Below are 21,330 nucleotides of genomic sequence, written 5' to 3'. Positions count from 1 at the left end.
GGAGCTACTCACTTTGGCTGCTGCCTCTGTCTGGAGCTGGATGACGGCTGTGACTGTGTCTGGGACTGGGAGGACTGGGGCGTGGTGTTGGCCTGGAGCTGGTACTGGGGCGTTGTAATCGGCTGGCTGGGGGTAGTGTAGGAGTAACTGGGGGTCATCAGAGGGGTGGCCACTGGCTGCTGTGCTGGAGTCGTGAAGACCTGCAGAGAACAGGTACCGTTAGGCACAGAGGGCAAGTCTGGCTGGTCTGCTGGGGCAGACATCTGGCACGCTCCATGTGTCCAGCTCGCAAGGAGGCTTGCGCAAGCCCTTGTTGCACCCTCCCAGGCCTGCTGGAGCGCCTTGGCTGAGCGAGGAGAGGTTTGCCGAGCGTGGCATAGCTCAGGGTCCCACTTGTTCCCCCTGAGAGCAACTGACACCCACTCAACCTGGGCCAGCAGGGCCATCGCAGCCTACCTTCCTTGCTCATCCACACAGGGTACAAGGGGAGACGCTAAACCAGGCAAAGGTAAGGAGCACAAGAGACGGATACAAGAGACACTTGGGGAAACCTAGCAGAAACCACATCCTGCAATGGGCATGAAGAACAGATGAATTCACCCCAATTTCCTGCCCCAATAGGCTGCAGAGAAGGCCCAGCAGCTCCTGAGACAGCTTCCTCCCAGATCCCACACTGCCTGGCTCACTGTTCGCCCAGGGGAACGCTTAGTCTTTTTGCCTTCCAGTGTTCACCTCCCTTTTCCCTCAAACTGTCTCTGTGATTAATACCATTAGCTTATCCCCAGTCCCTGCCTATCCTCAGCTCAGTGTTTACTGTGCCAAACTCCATGAAAGCCTCCCAACGTGGTCTAATAAAGGATCATTCTTCTCTACAAGCCTTGTCTTGTAGCAGCTCTTTAGCAGATCTCTTTAAGGGCAGGGTGAGTTTCTTGCACCCAGGCACTTCATTCCTTCTGCAGCTGGATTTAGCCTTGGGGTCAGCTGGGGAACTGGCAGCACGTGCTGGGAGGAGGTAGGCACCAGCACATATGAGGAAAGGCTCCGGCATGAGCTGAACCTGTCCAATTCCATCTTACTCTCTGCAAAGCCTCTGGGTGTTCAGTCAGGCTGAGGTGTTCGCCTGCCGGTGCAGCTTGGAGATTAACACGCTGAGCTGAAAAGCCCTGCAAACTCAGCGCATATTTTCACAGCTAATCTCTTCCACTGGCAGCTCACGTTGCCGATTCAGGGGCACAATCAGAAGGCTGTGTCCCCTCACTGCTGGATTCCTCCTCTCTGCCCTGCCACATTCCTTGGGGGCCAGACCAATTTGCTACTTGTTTCAACTCTCCTCAGAGCAGGACTATATTACAATGCCTCATTTCCTCAGCCACAGGAGGCAAGAAACCTGGTCCAAGCATCCAGCCAGGCTCCTGTGTGCAGCCGTGCGGGTATGGCTAGGGATGGCTGATCCCTGGCAATGAGCAACCCCTTACACTACCAGTGGAGCCCATGGGGCGGTTTCTAGCAGTGGGAAGAGGCCACTCAACACCTCCATCCACAGGCTTGTGACACCTACGTGATACGCGCTGCTGCCACCTCCGCTGCCTCCATAGCCATACTGACTGGATGCCCACTGTGCAGGGGTGGCATTTGGGTTCTGTCCCTGGCCTGTCACAGCAGCGATGGCACTGAACATCTGGGAGGTCATGTTCTGTGGTAGAGCGTTCACTGCACGAGTCAGGTCTGCAAGAAAGACCACTGTGTTAGGCAGAGCAGAGCCTGAGAAAGGAACTCGCATCCCGATTCCAACCGAGAAAGGTCTGCACTGACCTGCCAGGTTAATGTTAGCTGGAGTAGCATTAATGGAGGCTGGAGTCCTGGTCCGACTGCTACTGCTGGGGGTAATACCTGTATAAAACGTAAGCCAAGAGGGATAGGTTGGTTCTTCCAGCAGAGCAGCTATTACCCTGAAACTCAGCATTTGAAAAAAAAATCCAGAAAACATTTGTCCTGGTAAAATAGCATCTTGCCAGTAAATGGTGCACATGGGACTGAATGATGGGGGAAGCCAAGGGAGAGAAAAGGGACAAGCTCAGCCTTTGCTGCATGGGCTTCTTGGCTGAAAGATTAGTTCTTGGGAGAGCTCTCAATGGGTTCATGGAAGCCAAACACTCGAGTGTCACTCTGAAACTTCCCAAATATAGAAAATCCTAGAGGACACATTTCAGGGACAAAGAACACGGAATTGTCCTTTACTAACTGCCCTACTGCATGACACTGATGAAACAAACAGCCAAGGCACTCAGGTTTTGGGGTCCTCACCTGGAACAGGGTCCTGATAATGATCCTTAAACCATCGGAAGAGTCCGTTCACAGTAGGGAAGATCTGGCCCCGGTAGCGGAATCCTTCTGGCGTCACCGTCACATATTCTATCCTGTGAGGAGAGCACAAGAGATCACATGCTGCTTTGCAGCTGTACCTGCTGCCATACAGTGCCCTCACACTAACAGGTCTCAGTCAGAACAGACATGACAGGCAAGACCTGACAAACTCAGGTGATGGCTGTACTGCAATTGAATAGATAGAGCTACCCAAGACAGTTTCATTTTGTTTTCAAACAAGTGCCCTAAAATACCATGCCTTTTCCTGGAAAGTCTATCAATCACTGCCTGTACTCCAGTGACACCACTTGCACAGGGTGTTACGGCTTGTGGCGGCCAGCTGGTTAGAAACACAGGAGTCTCCTTGGAGGGATTTACTACTAGACATGGATCCTCTACTGTCAGCAGGCCAAGCCCTGGATAAGGAGAGGCCCGACTTACTGGGATACAGACAGAGCTGGAAGAGAAACTGGCAGCAATAAGCTGAGGTGTGGTACTGGCAGCAGCCAGCTTCAGCGGCTAGGCTTGCATCTCACTTACCTTGGTTTGCCTCGAGGCTGATATCCCAAGAGGAATTTGCCAGGTAGATCTTTACAGGCACTGATAAAGTAGGGAATAAAAGTTGGCTTCTCTTTCTTCGTCTTTATCAGCAGCTCTTCCAGCTTCTAATCAGAGAGAAAGAGGAGAAATGCTCAGGGAAAGCCTACATTTTTTGCAACACACAAGGCCTACAGATACCTCCCTCTGGTGCTGTGCTTAGCCCTCTTTCCCCCCACCCTGTTGTTAGCAACCAGACAAGGGCAGCCTCTAGATAATATTCCAACACCATCTGCACTGCTACAGCAGAGGGTTCTGTGAGTACACAGGCCACAGCACGCACGCCTGGAAGGTACAGCCCAGACAATACATGCTACTGGTTCAGATCACAAAGCTGCAGCAAGAAGTCTCCAAGCAACCATAGTGAGAAGAATTCTTCTGCCACAGCTCTGACGCCATCAGCAGGTTCCTCTCTGAGAGGGTTGTAATGGAAAACTTGGAGACAGACAGAGCTCATCTCCTTCTGTCTTTTTGGGAAGATACACAAATGTCACCAGGTCAGAGAAAGCCAATACCTCTCCTTTCACTGGTATTTGCTGTCAGGGCAACCCTTTGCTGCTCTGGCACACCACCATAGCTCTCCTGCACTCCCACTCCAGGAACCTGTCCTGGCTACACTGCTCCCAGACAGAATCTCCTTGAGACCTACAGCAGTAAGTCAACCCCCAACTGACAAGAGGTTGATCAGAGAGTGCAGTCCAGCAGCAGCTCATGACAGACTCCAAGATCTGTCTTGAGACAGAGAAACTTATAGTACGCTCCCATATCTCCCACACAAGCTTCCACAGCCTGGGATGGGCTCACCTTCTTGTCTCCACCATTGCAGTCCTGATAGTATTTGTGATTCAACAGGTCTCTGGCAAAAGAAGCCATTGGCTGGACATAGCGAGCAACAATTTCATCCAGGTCTTCAAATTCCTTTGAATGAACATATTTAAAGAGGTATTTAGGGTGTGTAATGAGGAACTTTCTCATTCTAGTATAGAGCTATCAGTCATATATTCTGCATAGCAAGGTTGCATGCTTTGAGGAAAAAACAGCTAAGTATTGTCTAAGCCAGAGAACTGCAATAGAAGTTATTCTCCAACAGCCTGAGAGCAGTTGCAAGGAGGGAAAGGCTTTGCATAATTTCACATCTCCTCTCAGAGGCTGCATATAGAAATCTACCAAACTGATATATTTCTGCACCAGCTGAGAGAACAAGAGAAAACACCTCTTCCAAAAAACATGCAATAGAAGTGTGTGCTACTGAACAGACAGAGCATCACAGCTGTGCCCAACACTCAGGAACTGCACCACAGGCCATTAATCAGAATTCAAATATTGTAACGGATCCTGCAAGGCGACTGTGCCAGCCTGTCCCTGCCAAATAGGTGGTTCTCCTTCCCCACAAACTCCTTCCCAGACAAGCTCTGCGGGGCTCTTACCTCCGTGTTAATCCAAAGTGTGGAGCCCAGACTGAAGGCATTCTCCTTGCCCTCTTCTCGGACATCCACGTGCTGGTAAATCCCATCGTTCACCTTCCAGGTGACAGTCAGGTGGTTCTCCCCTTTGCTGCTTGGCCGAATGATCACATCCCCTTGGTCCATAGTCTCCATCATCTTCTCAGCTTGCTTGAAGCTGATGTTGTGGAATGACGGGTGAGCAATTACTCTCTTGATGTACGCTAGAGGACAAAGAGGGGTGATTACGTTTCAAGTTACTGACTGTTTTATTGCAAGCATATGTCCTGTTGTGTTTACTTTCCTGAAGCACCCTGGGAAGGCTGGTGTTCCTGGGGAGAGAAGAACAAGAGACTCACTTGTCCGCTGCTGCTTTCTTTTCAGGTCTTCTTCCTGCTTGTGATCTGCTGCCTCAGCATCAAAATCATAGTATGTGTCTTTAGGCAACTTCCACTCATTGTTCTTATCCATCAGGTCTGACGTCCTGCAGGTTAGGTCAGCGCTGAACTTCTCAATGTCAATCTTCATAATCCTGCAGTGAACAGTCATTCCCACCTACAGGAGAGGGGCAGGTGAGGTTTATCAGCAGGTTTGGCTGGTATACCAGGCACCCTGCACTACAGAGCTCTCTGCGCAGGGTCATGCTGCCAGCGAGGAGGTAAAAGTTACCTCACATACTTCAGATTGATACAACCTTTAAAAGTGATTCTTCCATTTGAACCGAAAATCAACTGATCCCCAAGATGACTAGAATCAAAAGAGATTAAAAGAAAAATGGGCATTTCTCCAGTATGTCTACTATGTATGTCCCACAGCACACAGAAACTGTGTGTGTATGTAGGCTGTGGACAACTAACTTTGCTGTTTTTGTTGTCCAAGAATGGGAACTGCAAAACTGGACTTGATGACGAGCAGGAAAGCAGTTAAGTCTGTGCAGAAACAACAGAGTGGAAGACATCCAAAGGACTTCTCTACTTAAACAGGAAACAGAAAATCCCACTACAAAAACTGCAATGTCTTAGTCCAGTTAACCGTGCTGAAGTTGACAATAGCTTTTTAAGGAACTGCTAGGAGACCTCTGAGCTTACAGGATTATCCATCACCTGCATGGACTGTCAGGAGTTTCCCAAAAGACTGCAAAGATGCTAAACCTCTATTTTATCATGCGACAAAAATATGTGACGCTGTTTCTCCTAGAACCCAAATCCCTGTTCTGAGAGAGACCAGCAACTCTGATGACCTCTGCAGATGAATTCAGACAGAATAAAAAGCTACAAGAAAGGGAAAGGGACTCTCCACATATCTAACAGCAGTTCTGCAAGCTCTTTAAAAAGCTGGAAACAAAGGGCAGCTCTGCATTAGAATGCCTTCTGGCCTCCCAAGCCCGGACTTTAGCCAGACTATAATAAATCCTCCTGCAGTGTAACATGCTAACTGATTAACATGGTTTGAACCAGCTGCCAAGAGAGATTTGCAGTGTGAGAGAAGGACACTAACCAGGACCTGAACTTCTTGCTGATTTAAAGTCCTTAAGTGAAAATAAGGTTTGAAAAATCATTTAGGGAACAGCAGAATTAACCAGTTAACCTCTGAGTCTTTGGTATTGGCTTCATGCTCTTCCAGCTCTTGCTGGATATGTGAAAATCCATTGCTTTCGTACCTTCACCCTTTCTTCTGGCCGCTTGACCACCTTATCACTAAGGAATTTTGTTGGGATGAAGCCAGCGACTCCATTGTCCAGCCGTGTCTTCACTCCAATGGCCTGACCTGGGCAGGAACCGCTGTCAAAGTGATTCCAAACCTTCAAGGCAAAAGTAAAAGTCATTCAGCATGGAAACAAAATAACCCAGATAGCTCACACTCAAACAAGAGTCTAAAAGCTCTGTCAGCAAACTGGTGCAAGAGGCACAGACATACAAAATGGCAAAGGACAGAGGAGTTCAATGAATGCTGCCCAGTAATGCAGTCATCCTACTTCAGTTCTGTTCAGCTTATAGAGATTTGCAACCAGGAAGACCAGAATATTTTAGATTCTGGACACAAGTATGCAGCTAGGGTTGGTTTCTAATGAACACTTCAGGGCTTTAAAATCACTAATTACCGAGGTTGGAATTTGACAGTGTTTAGAAGAGACCTGAAGTACAGCTGCATTTAGTAACAGGGAGCCCAGATTAGTTTTTAAAATTGAGAAGGTGGCAGAAAGAACTTTGATTCTCAGCGTCACAGGTGACTTCTCTGCATAAGACAGAATCCGAGACCACAAACAAGCCTGCTTTATACATTTACAGAGAAGAACTGGTCAGCTTGGCCTCAAGTCCATTTCACTCCTAGTCTGCTTCACCAAAGTCCTTAATGCAGCCATAAAGGACCTGTCAAACCTACACAGAAGCAATTAGTCACAACTGGAAGAGATTATGTTTGCAGCCAAAGGCCACATTCAGGTTGGGGTCCTGCAGCACTGCAGACACAATCTTTGCTCTGATGCCTTATGCTTCCCAAGAGCCCTTGGCTACTGCATCCCTCAAAAGCGTTCAAGTCTGCTGATATCAGACTTCAGGCAAAGACAGGCCCAGCATGAGAAGCAGCCCCACCTCGCTGAGCTCTGGAAAGTTATCCTGCTGACAGAAAGGACACTGCCAAAGGCCGGTTTCGTCGTTCCGTATTGCCTGGTCATAGCTTTCTCCTTGAGGCCGCCTGTGGGCTATCCCAGTCACATTACAGATGATCATTTTACCTGTGGTGTGGGGGGAGAGGAGAAGGGGAGAATGAAGAACTGCAGGGCTGGGCAGGTCCCTCAACCTAAGGCAGAATTGCATGAAGGCATTAGGAGACTACGCAGCTACTTGAAGGGGCTTCACCTACACGCTGCCTTAGATAAAACCCATCAGCACACCACCAGCCAGTGCTGCCCAAATCGCCTAGGTATGCAGCACGAGATCCTCATGTCAGTGTACAGAGGGAGCTGCAGACCTGGCACTGTCCGAATGTCACCCTCACCAAGATCCCTTTGCCTACCTCTACACATCCTAATTCAACCTGTGATGACAGCAACCGTCAGAGCCCTCTTAGTGAACAGCGATGTACCTATATAAAAAGTCTCTGGAGTTTCTTTGGTCAGCATATTGAAGACCTCTTCTGTGTTTGGAGAGCGGTACGGGGTTCTCAGGTCCTTGTACCTGCAGCTTAACTCAGCTCGGATGTCATATAAAGTGATATGCTTGTCACCATAGCCCTGTGTGGTGTCAAAAGTTATAAAGCCATGAGAGGTAGGGCGGAGCTAAATAGGAGAATTCAGTATAACACAATAACCCAAGGAAGTTATCATACAGCATATTTAAAACAAAGGAACGCACAATGTGTCATTAAACTGTGGAACACTGCCACAGGATGCTGTGGAAGTGCAAAAGTATCAATGTGTTCCCCCCCAAAATTAGATAAATTCAGGAAGGACAGATTAAACAGTCTAACTGCTGACTCCTGCCTCCTTCCCCCCCCTCCCAGTATACTTTCTGTAAGCATTTACTACACTTCATTGTCAGACACTAAATACTTGTCATGGGTGTTTATACGTTTTACAATGGCAACAGCTAAATACTTGGCTCCCAGAAAGCATAAAGGTCACCAGCTTCAAAAGCTAAGGAACTGCGCTGGACAGCACAGCTTCACCTCTTTTTCTCAGCACCAGGGATACCCAACACACCTGTCTTTCCAGTTCCTCTGCAAAGGCATCAAGATCCAGGTCTTTCAGACGCTCAGGGTTTTCTAAGATCTCCTCTAGGGCTCCTGCGGGATTAGCATCCTCTGCCGATTCATCGTATTCTAAGGCATCTACGGCCATTTTTCTTGCCCATTCATAGGTTTCAGGATGGACCCTGGATCCATCTAGGACTTCGATGTAGGAATCAGTACTGAAATAGAAGCAAAACACTGTTTAGATAAGGACCCTGCAGGGCTCCCGAGGCATCTCCTTCAGGTCAACAACAAATCATTCTGTTGACCATCACTGTTGGCTGTGGGGCTGCTTTGCCACCTCTGCCCCCCCCCCAACAAGCTACTCAAAAGGACATACAAATTCTTCATAGCTAAATCAACAGCGCTCAAGGCAAGAAAAGGCAAATTTCAGTCTGCAGCTCCTGCACTGCAAGGATGTAGCCAGGTATTTTTTGATGCTATGTAGATGAGCACTATGGCTGCACTCTGAGCACACAACTCTTTACAGTTTCTTTCCTCCTATGAATTAAGTGATGCCAACTGGCAGTGCAGACCTCTGTATCCAGCTGTTTGAAGGAGTCTAAACTTTTCTCTTGCATCTCTAGGACTTGCATCCTGCAAGAGCCAAGCACCTAGTGGGGTTGGAACACTAAGCAAAAGGATTCAGCCAGGTGTCCTTTCTCAGACCACTTTTCAAAGGCAAAAAGGAAATTGTGATAGCCTTAGAAAAAGCACATTCCCAACAAGCGACCTTTCTGAGCAAAGCATTCAGCCAGATATTTAAAAAGTGGGTTATCACTGCCCTCCAACCGCATCTCTGCTTTTCAGTTACAGACAACCTAATGCTCTAAACTTCCCAGTATTGCTACCGGTTTAAGAGGAAGCTTAATTGCTGTTATATGCCTCAAGTTTGAAACTTAAAACAAAACACGGTTGGTAGGACTCAGCAACAACTAAGCAGAAGTGCTTATGAGTTACTGACAGACAGGCACGACAACTATGGAAAGCGAGAACAACTGCTTTTAGTTTAGTTTCTCTTCACCACAAAGGGTCTTTCAAACCATTGAGTGCTATATAATTAATGTTCTGCAGCTCACACTGCTGTGAAGGTTCAGCTGCCCTTAAGAATCAGATTAATAACCAGCAACACCTGAACTTGGCCAGAGATCAGAGGGGCTGCACAGAAATTCCTGGGAAGATGAACTCCACAGAACAAGATTGCTTTAGTCACTCATTCCAACTCCACACCCTGCATGGCATTTAACACAACCCAATACCAACCTATCGCCCAGCGACGCTGTGTCAATTTTGATGAAGCCAGCACAGTTGATGAACACCTTGGGTCCCATGTGACACATCGTAACCAGCTGGGTCCGATTCTCCAGACGTGTGTTGTTTTGTTTTAAGATCTGGAGAAAGAGGTTACAGCATAATCCTTGCTGCTCAAACACAAGGGTTCCCCAGGAAAAGCAGAGAACTCACATTGGGCACTGCAGTGTTCAAAGCATCTGACATAACCAAACCCATCACAACTAGTTAATCATTTCTCACTGTCTCGTGTCTCAACACTGTATGAAAAAAGATGACTCTGCATGGAACAGCTCCAGCTCTCCAAGAAGGAAGTGTTGGCTTTTTGCCTTGTGTTTTCTACAGTATGGAGGCGTCCTGATACTGTAACAGTGAATCCATTCCTGTGAGTCCAGAAACTAGCTACGATTGACAGATCTGCTGAGTAGCTTGGGTCTAACAAGGACATTAGTCCACGCACAGCTTTGGGGTTATATGCAGAGATAACGCATACTGAAGCACATGGTGACAGAGCTGTCAGCTGCATCTGACACACAGGGCCCTGACTCAGCTCTTGACAGGACTGCCATCAGGCCAACTTGCACGCTGTTGATGATGCACTGTTTTTGTAGGCAGTGACAGTGACAGAAACAGAAGCTTCCTTACCTTTAGGAGATGAGTGCCTTTGCGTGGTCCCAGGCCACACACGTACTGCAGCAAAGCCTGGCTGTGTGGGTGAGCAATCGCCCGATTGACATCCACACCCACCTCATTCACGCGGTTTATGAATTCGCAGTAGAGGGCATTCAGCAGTTCCTCCTTCACCACGTGTTCCTGACAGAAGGGAGAAGTGTTAGTCTCACAAAGGAGACGTGTGCGACACTCCGCCACGGCAAGCTGAGCCAGACATGGCAGACTTTATTCTCAAGGGTAACCCTGAGGTGCACTACAGCACCTGAGAACAGTCTAAAGGAAGAAAGCAGATGAGCTAAAGAAGGCAGAAAAAAGGTGGCCTGAATATGTCACAGAACAAGAAGAACTCGCAGTTCAACTTGGAATACTCTTCCTTGACAGTGAACAGTCCCAGGTCATTCTTTCTTGCATAAGTTTCTCACCCCCCATGAGGATCCCAGAATGAAAAGTTACCTGCAGAGGGTGGAGTTTCAAACAGAGGATATCATCATCAGAGCTGCAGACCTGGGCAAACTCTATAAGAGGATCTTGAATGCGGCGAGCAAGGGAGACGGCTTGACGCAGCAAAGGTGGGTAATCCCGGAACTCATTCTACAAGAGGCCAGAGAATCAGGGAAAATCTTGACAGTGTTTTCACACTCTGTAGCACTACTAGCAAAGAGACACCAGAACATGGAACATACTGGAACAAGGAAAGTGTTTGGTGCTTAGGGCAAAGAGAATCGAGATCAAAGCCTGCCAGGAACTCTGCTGTGATTGGGAACAAAAAACTCCAGGACAGAGAAGAGAAGGACTGTTGTTAGTTCCCTGACTGCCCCATTCTTCTTCTGTATAGGGAAAGGTGCAGCAACACAACTTCAATCCACTCAGCTGAGCAAGACTCATTCCAGACTGCATCAATATCTACTTTGTACATCTGCTGACACAGATTTCTTCAGGGAAGCCTGAACAAGATGTTTTGCCATAACACAAAGATCAGCATGTCACTGTCAAAATGGATCACATGAGGCAGCAGATAACGCAAGGCAGGGCCAGCACAACAAATAGCGAGGCTGAGGTAGTCTGAACTAGCCACAGACTAAGGGATGGCTGGTATAGTAGGTTTACCTCAGACTTTTTGCTGTTCATGTAGAGGATGGCCAGTTCGTTGTCTACCAGCTCCACTCCAATAGACGACAGCTGCTGCCCCTGATCCAGCTCATGAACAATTCTCTTTACATCTTCCATCAACATCTGAGCATCCCTAAGGAGAGACAAACAAGAAGACTGAGGGGAGAGTGCAAAGCTGGGTCCTCAGATCACTTAGGGAGATAACAGGCATTCACCAATGTAAGTCAGCTACCCCAACAGGTTAACCCAGATCAGTGACAGAAAGAGGCTTCTTTAAGCAAAAGTACAAAAACCAGAGGTCAGCTAGAAACGGAACAGCAGAGAGCAGCTCTCGCAGCACGTTAAAGATCAGTTTGGAGGAACCATTAGCCCTTCCCTCCTCCCAGTGACCCCACCAGCAGTGAAATATCGAGGGGCATGAGAGAAGGACAGCAAATAGGCCTGCAAGTGGAAGGAGCACAAAGACTTGCTCTGACCTGTTCTCGCCTGCAATTGTCACCACGTGGGGCTTCTTGTTCAGGAGGAATTTTTTCAAGGTTTCAATATCCTGGGCCTGGGAAAAAAGCAAAGGAAATGAGACAGGGCACAGTAAAATAGCTAAAGGGCTTCTGTACTGAGCTAACTATGGGTCTTTGGTTCCTATTTCAGAGGGGAAATCCTCTGCCCACTGCTTGTGCGGCACTGCCACCCTGCTCTGCCACCATGCCACCTAGAGCTGGCTAAATGCCTTCACCATAGGCCTCAACTCCTGACCACTGACAGGCAGTGTCAACTTCCTGTTTGACAGACTAAGAGGAAGGCTGTGTAGAGAGAAGACTGACAGCACCTTGCTCCTGTGCTACAGGAAATCAGGCAATGGAAGTCTAAAGTCTGTCCCAAGTGCTGCTAGGTCACACAGCCTCTTGCTACTATGGTGCAATCAGGGAAGGGGGAGAAAATTGCTGTAACTGTGGCCATAGCAGCTTACAAAACTCCAACAAACAGTATTTAGGAATGCTAAGGCTCTGCCATCCTCTAAGAGGAGGAAAGATGAATCAGAATCTAACTGGAAGCAGCTTTTCTCTCAGAATAATTAGAGGGTGGAAAAATGGGCAACCACAGTAGCTCTGTCACAGCCCACCTTCTTTTCCCTCTCTTCCTCACGCCAGGCATTCCTTCTCTTTGTGAAGTGTGGCAATCGGAGGAAGTCTGTAACCTCGCCCTCCCCATTAACAAGGGCACAAAACACGGGATGGTCCCTGCAAAACAAATGGATATCACTTGAGCATGGAGGAACACTAATGTTGAACATGGACCCAGGGCCGATTTCTCTCCTCCTACCTAGCTGAGGAAAATGCAATGCCTAGCACCCGAATCCCCTTCCCTTGGTTTTCATCCATGAAATCATCGTCTTCCTCCACTTGCTGATCAGGACGATACGAAGCTACTTTTAGCCAGTTGTACAGCTTCCGGCTGCAAGCCTGACAGAATAGAGAAGAAAGACAGCGGAATGAGAAAATTCACTGCAGGCCCTTTGGTATAGCTCTTCTCTGGGGGGAGGATACACATGATTCTGCCTCAACTGCTCAAGGCAGCAACACAGTACAATTTTGCTAGAATTGGGATCAGTTCTCCAGAACCAAGGAGTCCATCTTCCCTCCCACTGAAGTATCCTCTTTCCTCTCCCTCCTTGGAAAAGAACCTGACTCGGACTCCTGCCAATCCCCTCATCCTTCCTAAGTGCTTGTGTACCAGCCTGTCAGCAGCTCTCTCCAACACACTGTGGGACTGCTGGCATTTGTAACCCCAGCTCTGACCCAGATCCACCTGTCCCCCATCTCACCTTGAGGACATAATCCTTGGCCTCCACCAACAGCTTGTTTTTTAACTCTTTAGCCATCTGCACATAGAGGAACTGGTTGAGGGACCGCTCGATGGCCATTGTACGCTGCCGGTTCCACTCCTGCACCTGGTGGCTGAACTCGTCCCGATAATAGAACTGCTTGATTTCCTCAAAGTACGTCTGGTCACTACCATAACTAAAAGAAATGAGAGAGGGAGATACAGAAGGGCTCCAAACTCCTGCACTGATACCACCACTGGTAGATTCCTGCACAGGAATGTGATAGCAGCTCCTCAGATTTGGGGAGAGGCCTGGAAAATTCAGAGAAGAGGCAGTTCTCACATCAAACACCCCGTTAGCTGCAACAGCTAGGCTGCTAGACATAGCTGATTGCTGTGCTGGCAGCATGGAAAGCCCCGATCAGTGCAACACGGGGCAGCCCAGAGCTGCTTCAGCACACCCATATTGCACAGTGTGGCTACTCAGACGTGCAGGGAAGGAACCAAGGAGCCACACAGTGAGGGTGGCTGGGCAACAAGCATTTTCTTTCACAGAAACTCTTAAGGGTTCAGAATTTGCCTTCAAATGAATAAACCAGATGTTTTCCAAAGTTCTCACTATGATGAGGAGAAAAGCAAGGCCCTGAGAGGCTCCTTGGCTTTAAGGTGCAGGTGACTGCCAGACCAAGGCCTCCAGGAGCAGTCTGGGTTATGGAAGAGCTCTAACAGCATGGCAGCACTGGATGAAAGAGCTCTGCCAAGGCTCGTCATGGACAGTGAGGACTCACCCCTCCACTCCTTTCATGTCAATACTGATGTCTATGGTCAGCAGTGCCTCATCCTCCGCTAGGCTCATTTTCAGGAACTGGTCATCTCGCAGCTCCTTCACAGGCTTGTTCTTCAAGTATTTAAAGGAATAGGCATAATGGGCTTCATCGATATCCTGTGAGAGAGAAGACACAGTCAGCATGCATCCAGGGCGTTCATGAAGCAAGACCCTTCTGAATATTGTAAGAGACAATGTGTTTTATTCAATAGCCCCCTCACCCGTATGCCTCCCAGTCTGCATTTCCTTCCCTAGCAGGGCACAGAACAATTAATTCCCAAACCCATAGAAAGGGAAAGCATTCCAGTAAGCGAAGGCAACATCTCAACAGCAAGAATCAGTTCTGATGAAATGCTGAGACTAAAAATGCAGCATGTTGCTGTGCTGGCCTCTTCAGCAGCCCAACTTATGTACTGCTAAAAGATTTATTCAGAATTCTCACTGATATGGGAGATGTCTTCAGATGCAAAATGAACATTTGTGTGTTATTTAGATCCTTCCCTGCATTGACCAACACAGTCAGAGCTCCCTTCCTCACCTTCTTGCCCTTTTTGGTTGGTGAAATGTTGATCTTAGCTCTTTCTTGGAAGGTCTGTCTCAGGACCTGCCTGACCAATGGTTCTCTGGCTATTTGCAAAGCCACCATGTACCGGGCTCCTTCCAGCACAGCTTCCGGGCTTGGGAATTGACTAAAAGCAGAAAAGCAACATGAAAACTTAGAACTTGAGAAAGCCCCCAGATCCCCTGTCCTGCCACAGTCACAGGATCTCCACAAAGATCCCCAACACACTAACCTACACACATAGTCCTTGGCCAGCTCCAGGGGCTCTGCAGGGAACTGCTCTGTCTCGTGACGCTGGTAACTGTCCCGGAGATTCTCTCCAAACTGCTCAGGTGTCAGACCAAACTTCTTAGCCAGGCCATCTGGGAAAATGAATACAAAAATGAGGAGGAGAGGGGCATTGTAGCTCACACTGAGCAAAACCACCAGTCCTCTTTCCACAGGCAAGACACACAGCCCAGAGGAGCTTGCAGGCTAGGCCACAACACGCTGCAAGTTCAGCATGACAGAGCACAGCCCTTACCCAGCCCAGCAGTTTGACAGATAGTGTACATATCCCGACGGGATGCCTGCTTCAGCTCAGGCCCTTTCTGCTCATCATCTTCTGCATCCTCCCCTTCACCTAATGGGAAGAATATGTTTAATAGGGCATATTTACAGAGGCATCCAGACAGCTGCAGAATGTCAGTGGCACAGTGAAGGGGACAAACACAATCTACACTATAGAACAGAGTCCTTGGATTCCACAAACACATCTGAAAGATCACAGTAGCCTTAAAATTATTCAGGGTTAGAAAAATTCCCTGAAAACCCTATCTTTTCATCAGTTTCACTCTTTCACAATTTTAATAGCAGTATCTCTGTGATGTACATTCAAATACAGATCACGGGAGCTGATACTTGCTTTGGTCCCTGCGATGAGGGGTGGTATTTAGTCCCTTGAAAAGTAACCTCCTGTGTGGAAAAACTTTAAGCATTTTTAGAGATGTCTGGAAGACCTGGGATTAGCTTCAAATGGAAAGAAGCAGCAGAGAGGGTCTGTGCACACACATACTTTTCAAGGAACTTTCTTACAACTCTTTGGAACCAGGAGTTCCAACCAGCCTAGGATTAGAAGACTTATCAAGTTCAGGGACAAACCTTCCTCCTCTTCACCATCCTCTCGGATACGCTTTTGCTTCTTTCGAGCAGCCTTGGCAGCATTCTGCATCTTGGGGATGTCTCGCCCATAGTACAGCAGGAAGTGATTATACACGTCTTTCAGCTCATCCATGGACTGCACATCCTTCAGCCTAGAACATGTAAAGCCAACATGTTAATTCCCACCCAGAGCTGAGCTGGGATCAGAGCACTCAAGGAGCCTGCTCTGCTATGGGTCAGGCACAGGGAGTGCTCAGGCTCATCTTCCAAGAGAGTTTTAAACACTTCTCATCACTGGCTTTGTGGGGAGACTAAAGTCAAGATACTGCAGTGGCCAGAGAGCCTGTGCTACGTGGGCAGGTTAACGTACATTTTAAGTCACTGTGGAATGAACACAAGAAAGTCACGGTACCATACCTCTCCATGTCAGTGGTATCAAGGGCCCTTATTCCATCAGCCAAAGGTTTGTCTGGGTCAGCAGAGATTTGCTCATACTGATAGGCCTGCATCTTCTCAAAAAGACGTGTCAGGTTCTGCTTGCGGATCTTCAGCTGGGTCCACTAACACAAAAACAGAGATTTCCAGTGAAACGCACTGTAGCTGTGCATCATATCTGTCTCCTCCCTTCCCAAAGAGGGGCTCCTACAGAGAGCTCCCAGGCTCTTAGGATATTTGTCATATAAAAATATTCATCTTCATCCATAACCAAGCCAAGTCCCATCTCGGAGAGTGATCAGATTAACAGAAAAAATAATAATCAAGGTTTAGGTCTACCTGACAATGTGAAAGGAACTTGTGCCTTTGCAGGAAATATCACTACACAAAAGGAACTTGGTGAAGAGAAAGGACTGTCTTGTATCCTCTTTTGTGAGATAACCCTTTACAATCACATGATGGCAGAGATGTAAAATGAGTAAAAAAGCACAAAAGGTCTGCAGTGCCAAAAAAAAAAAATCTTTTGTAAAGTACCAAGCTAGGTGGAAAGACATGGTAAATGTTGATAGGATAACAAGCAATGAAAATACTTCTCACCTTCTCATCCCACTGCCAGACCCTCCACAGGTCGTTGATGTGCAGCTCTGGCTCTACATATTCCTTTCTGTAGAAGGCGATGAATGGGACCTGGGTCAGAAACAAGACTCATCATCACCATGCAAAAGGAGACTGGGCTGCTCCCAGCAGCCAAGAGTTCAGAGAATGCTCTTGTCCCATGTGAGAGAACAAGCTGATGAGGCAGCAGTGGGGAGATGCACCGAGCTGCGCCTTGGCTCTTAGAAACGTTCCACAGAAACAATTCCCCTAGCCCTCCCTGCTGCACACAGGGCTCTGGGACCCCAGGAGTCTGGCAGCACGGATGCCTCCTCCCAACCTGTTCACCTAAACATATACAAAAGGGCTTCTGCGACATCCTCTGAGGTGTTGCCTGATAAGTTGAATGGACCAGTTAAGGTTCAAGAAACTCAGGTATTCTTCTACCTTATTTAGCATCAATTTGTCCAGAAACAGGGAAATATGGCAATAGCAGCACCATCAAACAGTCATTAAAACCCGTGCTGTCCCAGCTGCTGCAAGATGAGCTGTGCATTCCAGTGAGGCACAGGAGAGGGAAGCAGGAACCCCATGGTATCTCTGCCCCTCCTGGTTTGCTACTCCCAGTACCTCTGCTACTCCTCCCAGGATAAGGAGGAAGCAACTCTGACCTAATCATCTTGGCCATGAAGTTAAATTGTCAGGTACCTCAAAATGTTGATTTCTCATGAAATTCAGAGCTTCTTTAATCTTCTGGATGGTGCTAGGTCCCTTACGGCTGAAGCTGCTGCTGGCTTGCCCACGGTCAAGATAGTCAGAACTTTCCTATAAGGAGAAACACATTGTGGTGATCATGTCCCTGAGCTATCTTCCCTAGATGACCAGCCCAGGCTAAAACCAGAAAATGATGATCCTTCTGTTAACTGGAAATGCAGGCTTGGCTACATGCTCTGCTTTTAGACCATAGAAAAGCATCCTAGTCCTGACTGGCTTAAAGAAAAACTGAGAAGCAGCATCTGTCCAAGGTAATTCATGGTTAAGAGAAGATCACAGCTAATATTAGTCCACCCTTAAGTGCACAGCAACTCTGAGATCTTTCAAAGTAATTATCCTTGCAATCTCTCTATGCTGCATTCTGCTCTTTTATACATGGGAAAATGAAGACAGGTGCATGTTAAACAAGCTGCTCGAAACCAGAAAGACATCAATATATTTGTCACCACATTCCTCTGAAGAGGATCCTGGATCTCCAGGCTGGAAATCTGCAGCACATTCAAGTTACCAGACCCCTCAGGACAGAAGTCTCAGTCGCAGCTGTTACCTGCAGGGAGATGGTGGGTGTTGCAAATGCGTTCCTGTAAATCCAGTCGGCTTCTTCTTCCAGCTCATCATCTTCAGCACTCTTCACTGGGATGGAGCGCAACTGTGAGAAGATGACAGGATGAACAGAGTCATTTGCAGCACTGGTGCTTGAGCTACCTTGTTTTCAAGAAGTCTAGAATTGTTTGTTCTGAGCTGCAGGGTGCATACGGGGTCTTGGTGCCTCCTACACCCAAAGGGCTCTGCTGAGGATAGCACTTCAATGTATACATCTTCTGAGCACACAGGAAACCTGCATCAGTTCTACACTAGGTAACAGCAGCTAACAAATCTTTTGAAGGCTTGTGGGAAGGCCTGCAATGATGTATAAACTTCCATGACGATCAAGTCAGGGTCTCCCTGCTTCCTACAGGGCTCCCAAACCCATGCTTTCCCTTCGCAGTTACATCCTCTTACTCTATTCTGATCTACCCATGCCTTGTCATCACTTTCTTGCTGCAGTCATAAAATAACAGAACATAAAACAACTCTAAACCTTCCCCGCGTGTTTAATCCTGCCCACTTCTCTTTTGTGGGCCTGCTTGACTCATCACTGACATCTGTGCAGAAGACAAAATGTCTGAACAGGCCAGGAGACACAGCATTCCCCCGTGCTGCACACACTGGCATGGAAGAAAGGTCATTTTGAAAAGCTGGCAGCTTCAGACATCCCATTTCACAAAGGTGAGTACAAGCCTCTGCACAGAATTACATTTACATAGGCCAGAGGGAGAATGAAGAATGTGAACTGCTCAGGGAAAACCTGAATACAGGGTGAAATTAAGAGGAAAATATGGGATATCAGAATGATTCCCAGCAGCACAAAAGAGACTCCACGCTGAGAGCCATAAGTCCCAATTGCTTGGGTTAGTTACAAGTGGGTTAGAGAAACACCTTGCACAGAACAGTTACATGTTGGCTGGTGTAGGACTAGGCTGGAAAACCCTTGCAAGCATTCTCTCGCACTGCAAGCTTCTCTCTTGCTATACAGAAGTACAACTCATAGTATTACTAATAGCATCAATCATGAAGGACAGCTCAGCAGAACACAAGCCCTGCACCACTCCCACAAACGCAACACTGGCATCCAGTGGCCAAAGAGAAAGTTACCACGAGCACTCTAAAACCTCTGGGTTATGCAGCTAGAACAGTTCACAGTTTTACAGTTGTGTTTGAAAGCTGAGTTTCAGCTTATACACTTGAGAGGTGGGGTCTGCAAAGAGGCAAAAGAGATGCCCAAATCCAGCCAGCAGCTAGGCAAGAAAGTTAGCCTACAGGTCTCAAGCCTGCTGCTCTTGGTGGGAACTAAAATGCCCTCTGCCTGCACACTGGCACTCTCTTCCCTCACCTGGAACCTCTCAGGCATGTCCGTCACGCGGATCTCGTTGTCCTGGTCTGTTAGGTGACTGCTTTCCAGCTCGCTGGGCTCATACATCTCAAAGATGCTACGCCGACTGACACGCTTCTTGGTGGTCTTTTTGGGTCGGACACGGGTCTCCCCTTCAGCTTCTTCATCCTCATACTCATATTCTTCCTCCAGCTCCTCATCATACTCATTGTACTTCTCAAACTCATCATAGTCAAAGTCCACACCAAAGATTTCCTGGGCTTCTTGCAAAGCACTGGAAGAGAAAAACAGTCATTCAGCCCCACAGTGCAGTTCACAGAACATCCTGGACACATACAGGTTTCACAGCATCCAAGTCTAAGCTTTAGTCTTGCACCTTGGCTAGAAACTGGTGGATAGGTACACAACTCGCTGAGCTTTCCATGACACGGGCTGCTTTGTCCAGAAGGAAAAAGTACTTTGTCTCTTTTCAGTTAATTTGACCCCCAGATAAGCAGAAGTAGTTGCTATTGTTAGAGCAAGGATTCTGCAGGTCCATAGCGCTTAACATCCCATTGCAGAAATCTGTTTACCTGCAAAGTTCCTTGCCTGTATTTGTCCCGTAAACAGAGAAGGTACAGTGAGCAGAACTGGAACTTATTTATACTACAGAGGTAGCTATGTGCACCTGGCTAATATTTACTCTAGATTAGCTAAAAGATCAGCAGTTCAGCAACACTGTTGGTGTAACATTAGCAGTCAGGTCCCAAACCTTAGTTACATGCTCACACAGAAGCCAAATTCAAGAAAAGATGCAAATATTTCTCTTAAGGGACTGGTTTTGGTGTCCCTCCAAAAAAATCTAGGGGAGAAAGGGAGGGAGTCAGATGTTCAAGAAATCACAAACTAAAGCCCCAGGTTTAAATTTACCAGGGTTTCTTTGAGAAAAGATATGAGTGTTATCCAACCACAAGCTGAACCGCACCACAGCTGCAACAGTCAAGGAGCCTGAGCAATGTTTTTGAGGCTGCAGGCCAATTTCCAATTGGTACTTACGCATCTGTGTATCCAGGGAGCTTCTTCCGCCATTTTGGCTTCTTCAGAGGTTGTCCATCATCATCCACAATGAAGTCATCAATGTCTGGACACAGAGAAGCAGTTCAGTGGTCAGGACACTCACGTATTCAACTGGTACCTCTGACAAAGCTCAGCTCAGCCAGTGAAACTATGAGTCTCCATTACAGACTTTGGCTGTTGCTGGCTGTCAGTCTGCCCAGCTACCCACAGCACCTCATACAGCAACCTCGGAAATTCCAGAAGTCTGAACCACAATAACAAGCTAGAACTAACTTCCAAACACAGGCAAAGACATCTGGCAACTATCTGCAGCTTAGTGCACAGAAAATATAGTTAGAAAAAGCTTTGCTTCTTTGGACAGTAGAGAAAGAACTCTTGCAACTCTTTCAGTATGGTACTAGTAGTGATGATCGGTTGATGCCCAAGAGGAGAATTAGGGCAGACATGCGCTGTGCTACTAAGTGCTAAAGAATGCCTAAAATTTCTTGACTTCCTTCTTTTGAAAGATCTCCATTTTGGGGGCAGCTTATAGGACACAATTCAGAACCTCAGTGTATGCAACATGCTTCTGGACAAAGAGGTTTAGATGCAAATTAAACCTGCTACTCGGGAACATTTAATTCTAAAGACTGAACTAACCAGACCAGTAATAGCTTGCCCAGAACAGGGCTGCATTTTTGGTTAATTATAGCCCAAAGAAAGCTTTAACTTGGTTCCTCTGCCAAACTTTGGATGCTTACCAGATTCATCTTCCTCTTCCTCCTCTTCCTCTTCTGGTGGAGCAACAGGAGCTTCAACAGCTTCACCCCCCTCCTCGCCTTCACCATCCTGAAAGATTTCTTCAGCAATGGCTTCCTTCTCATGTTCTTCCTTCCCATAATCTTCTTCTTCGTCATCCTCATCATCAGACATTTTTCGCACACGTCTGAATTTTTGCTGCAAGCAAGAAGTCTTATTAGTGTACAGAATCCCTGGCACAGACACT

The 21,330-nt window shown here is 47.4% G+C and overlaps 1 protein-coding gene across 1 annotated transcript in view; it reads right to left on the bottom strand.

Moving 5' to 3' along the window:
• Nucleotides 1–21,330, bottom strand: part of SUPT6H (SPT6 homolog, histone chaperone and transcription elongation factor) — a 31,767-nt gene that overhangs the window by 2,218 nt on the left and 8,219 nt on the right. Inside the window, exons 5-36 of the mRNA XM_067309417.1 lie at nt 21,086–21,281; nt 20,325–20,409; nt 19,290–19,563; nt 17,904–18,005; nt 17,291–17,407; nt 16,586–16,675; nt 15,971–16,113; nt 15,554–15,705; nt 14,937–15,035; nt 14,646–14,775; nt 14,390–14,540; nt 13,814–13,968; nt 13,027–13,222; nt 12,525–12,664; nt 12,325–12,442; nt 11,681–11,757; nt 11,202–11,337; nt 10,548–10,685; nt 10,068–10,235; nt 9,396–9,523; nt 8,104–8,311; nt 7,488–7,635; nt 6,995–7,137; nt 6,064–6,204; nt 4,763–4,958; nt 4,389–4,627; nt 3,766–3,879; nt 2,905–3,029; nt 2,305–2,417; nt 1,813–1,890; nt 1,559–1,725; nt 13–200 (exon numbers count right to left, since the gene is read on the bottom strand). Of these exons, the coding sequence (XP_067165518.1) occupies nt 13–200; nt 1,559–1,725; nt 1,813–1,890; nt 2,305–2,417; nt 2,905–3,029; nt 3,766–3,879; nt 4,389–4,627; nt 4,763–4,958; nt 6,064–6,204; nt 6,995–7,137; nt 7,488–7,635; nt 8,104–8,311; nt 9,396–9,523; nt 10,068–10,235; nt 10,548–10,685; nt 11,202–11,337; nt 11,681–11,757; nt 12,325–12,442; nt 12,525–12,664; nt 13,027–13,222; nt 13,814–13,968; nt 14,390–14,540; nt 14,646–14,775; nt 14,937–15,035; nt 15,554–15,705; nt 15,971–16,113; nt 16,586–16,675; nt 17,291–17,407; nt 17,904–18,005; nt 19,290–19,563; nt 20,325–20,409; nt 21,086–21,281 (4,655 nt within the window). The remainder of the gene's footprint in view (nt 1–12; nt 201–1,558; nt 1,726–1,812; nt 1,891–2,304; nt 2,418–2,904; nt 3,030–3,765; nt 3,880–4,388; nt 4,628–4,762; nt 4,959–6,063; nt 6,205–6,994; nt 7,138–7,487; nt 7,636–8,103; nt 8,312–9,395; nt 9,524–10,067; nt 10,236–10,547; nt 10,686–11,201; nt 11,338–11,680; nt 11,758–12,324; nt 12,443–12,524; nt 12,665–13,026; nt 13,223–13,813; nt 13,969–14,389; nt 14,541–14,645; nt 14,776–14,936; nt 15,036–15,553; nt 15,706–15,970; nt 16,114–16,585; nt 16,676–17,290; nt 17,408–17,903; nt 18,006–19,289; nt 19,564–20,324; nt 20,410–21,085; nt 21,282–21,330) is intronic.

The sequence above is a fragment of the Apteryx mantelli genome, chromosome 22, assembly GCF_036417845.1.
Source record: "Apteryx mantelli isolate bAptMan1 chromosome 22, bAptMan1.hap1, whole genome shotgun sequence".
Lineage (NCBI taxonomy): Eukaryota > Metazoa > Chordata > Aves > Apterygiformes > Apterygidae > Apteryx > Apteryx mantelli.
The sequence above is the reverse complement of the archived record's forward strand: the minus strand, read 5'-3'. Positions and strand labels throughout refer to the sequence as shown.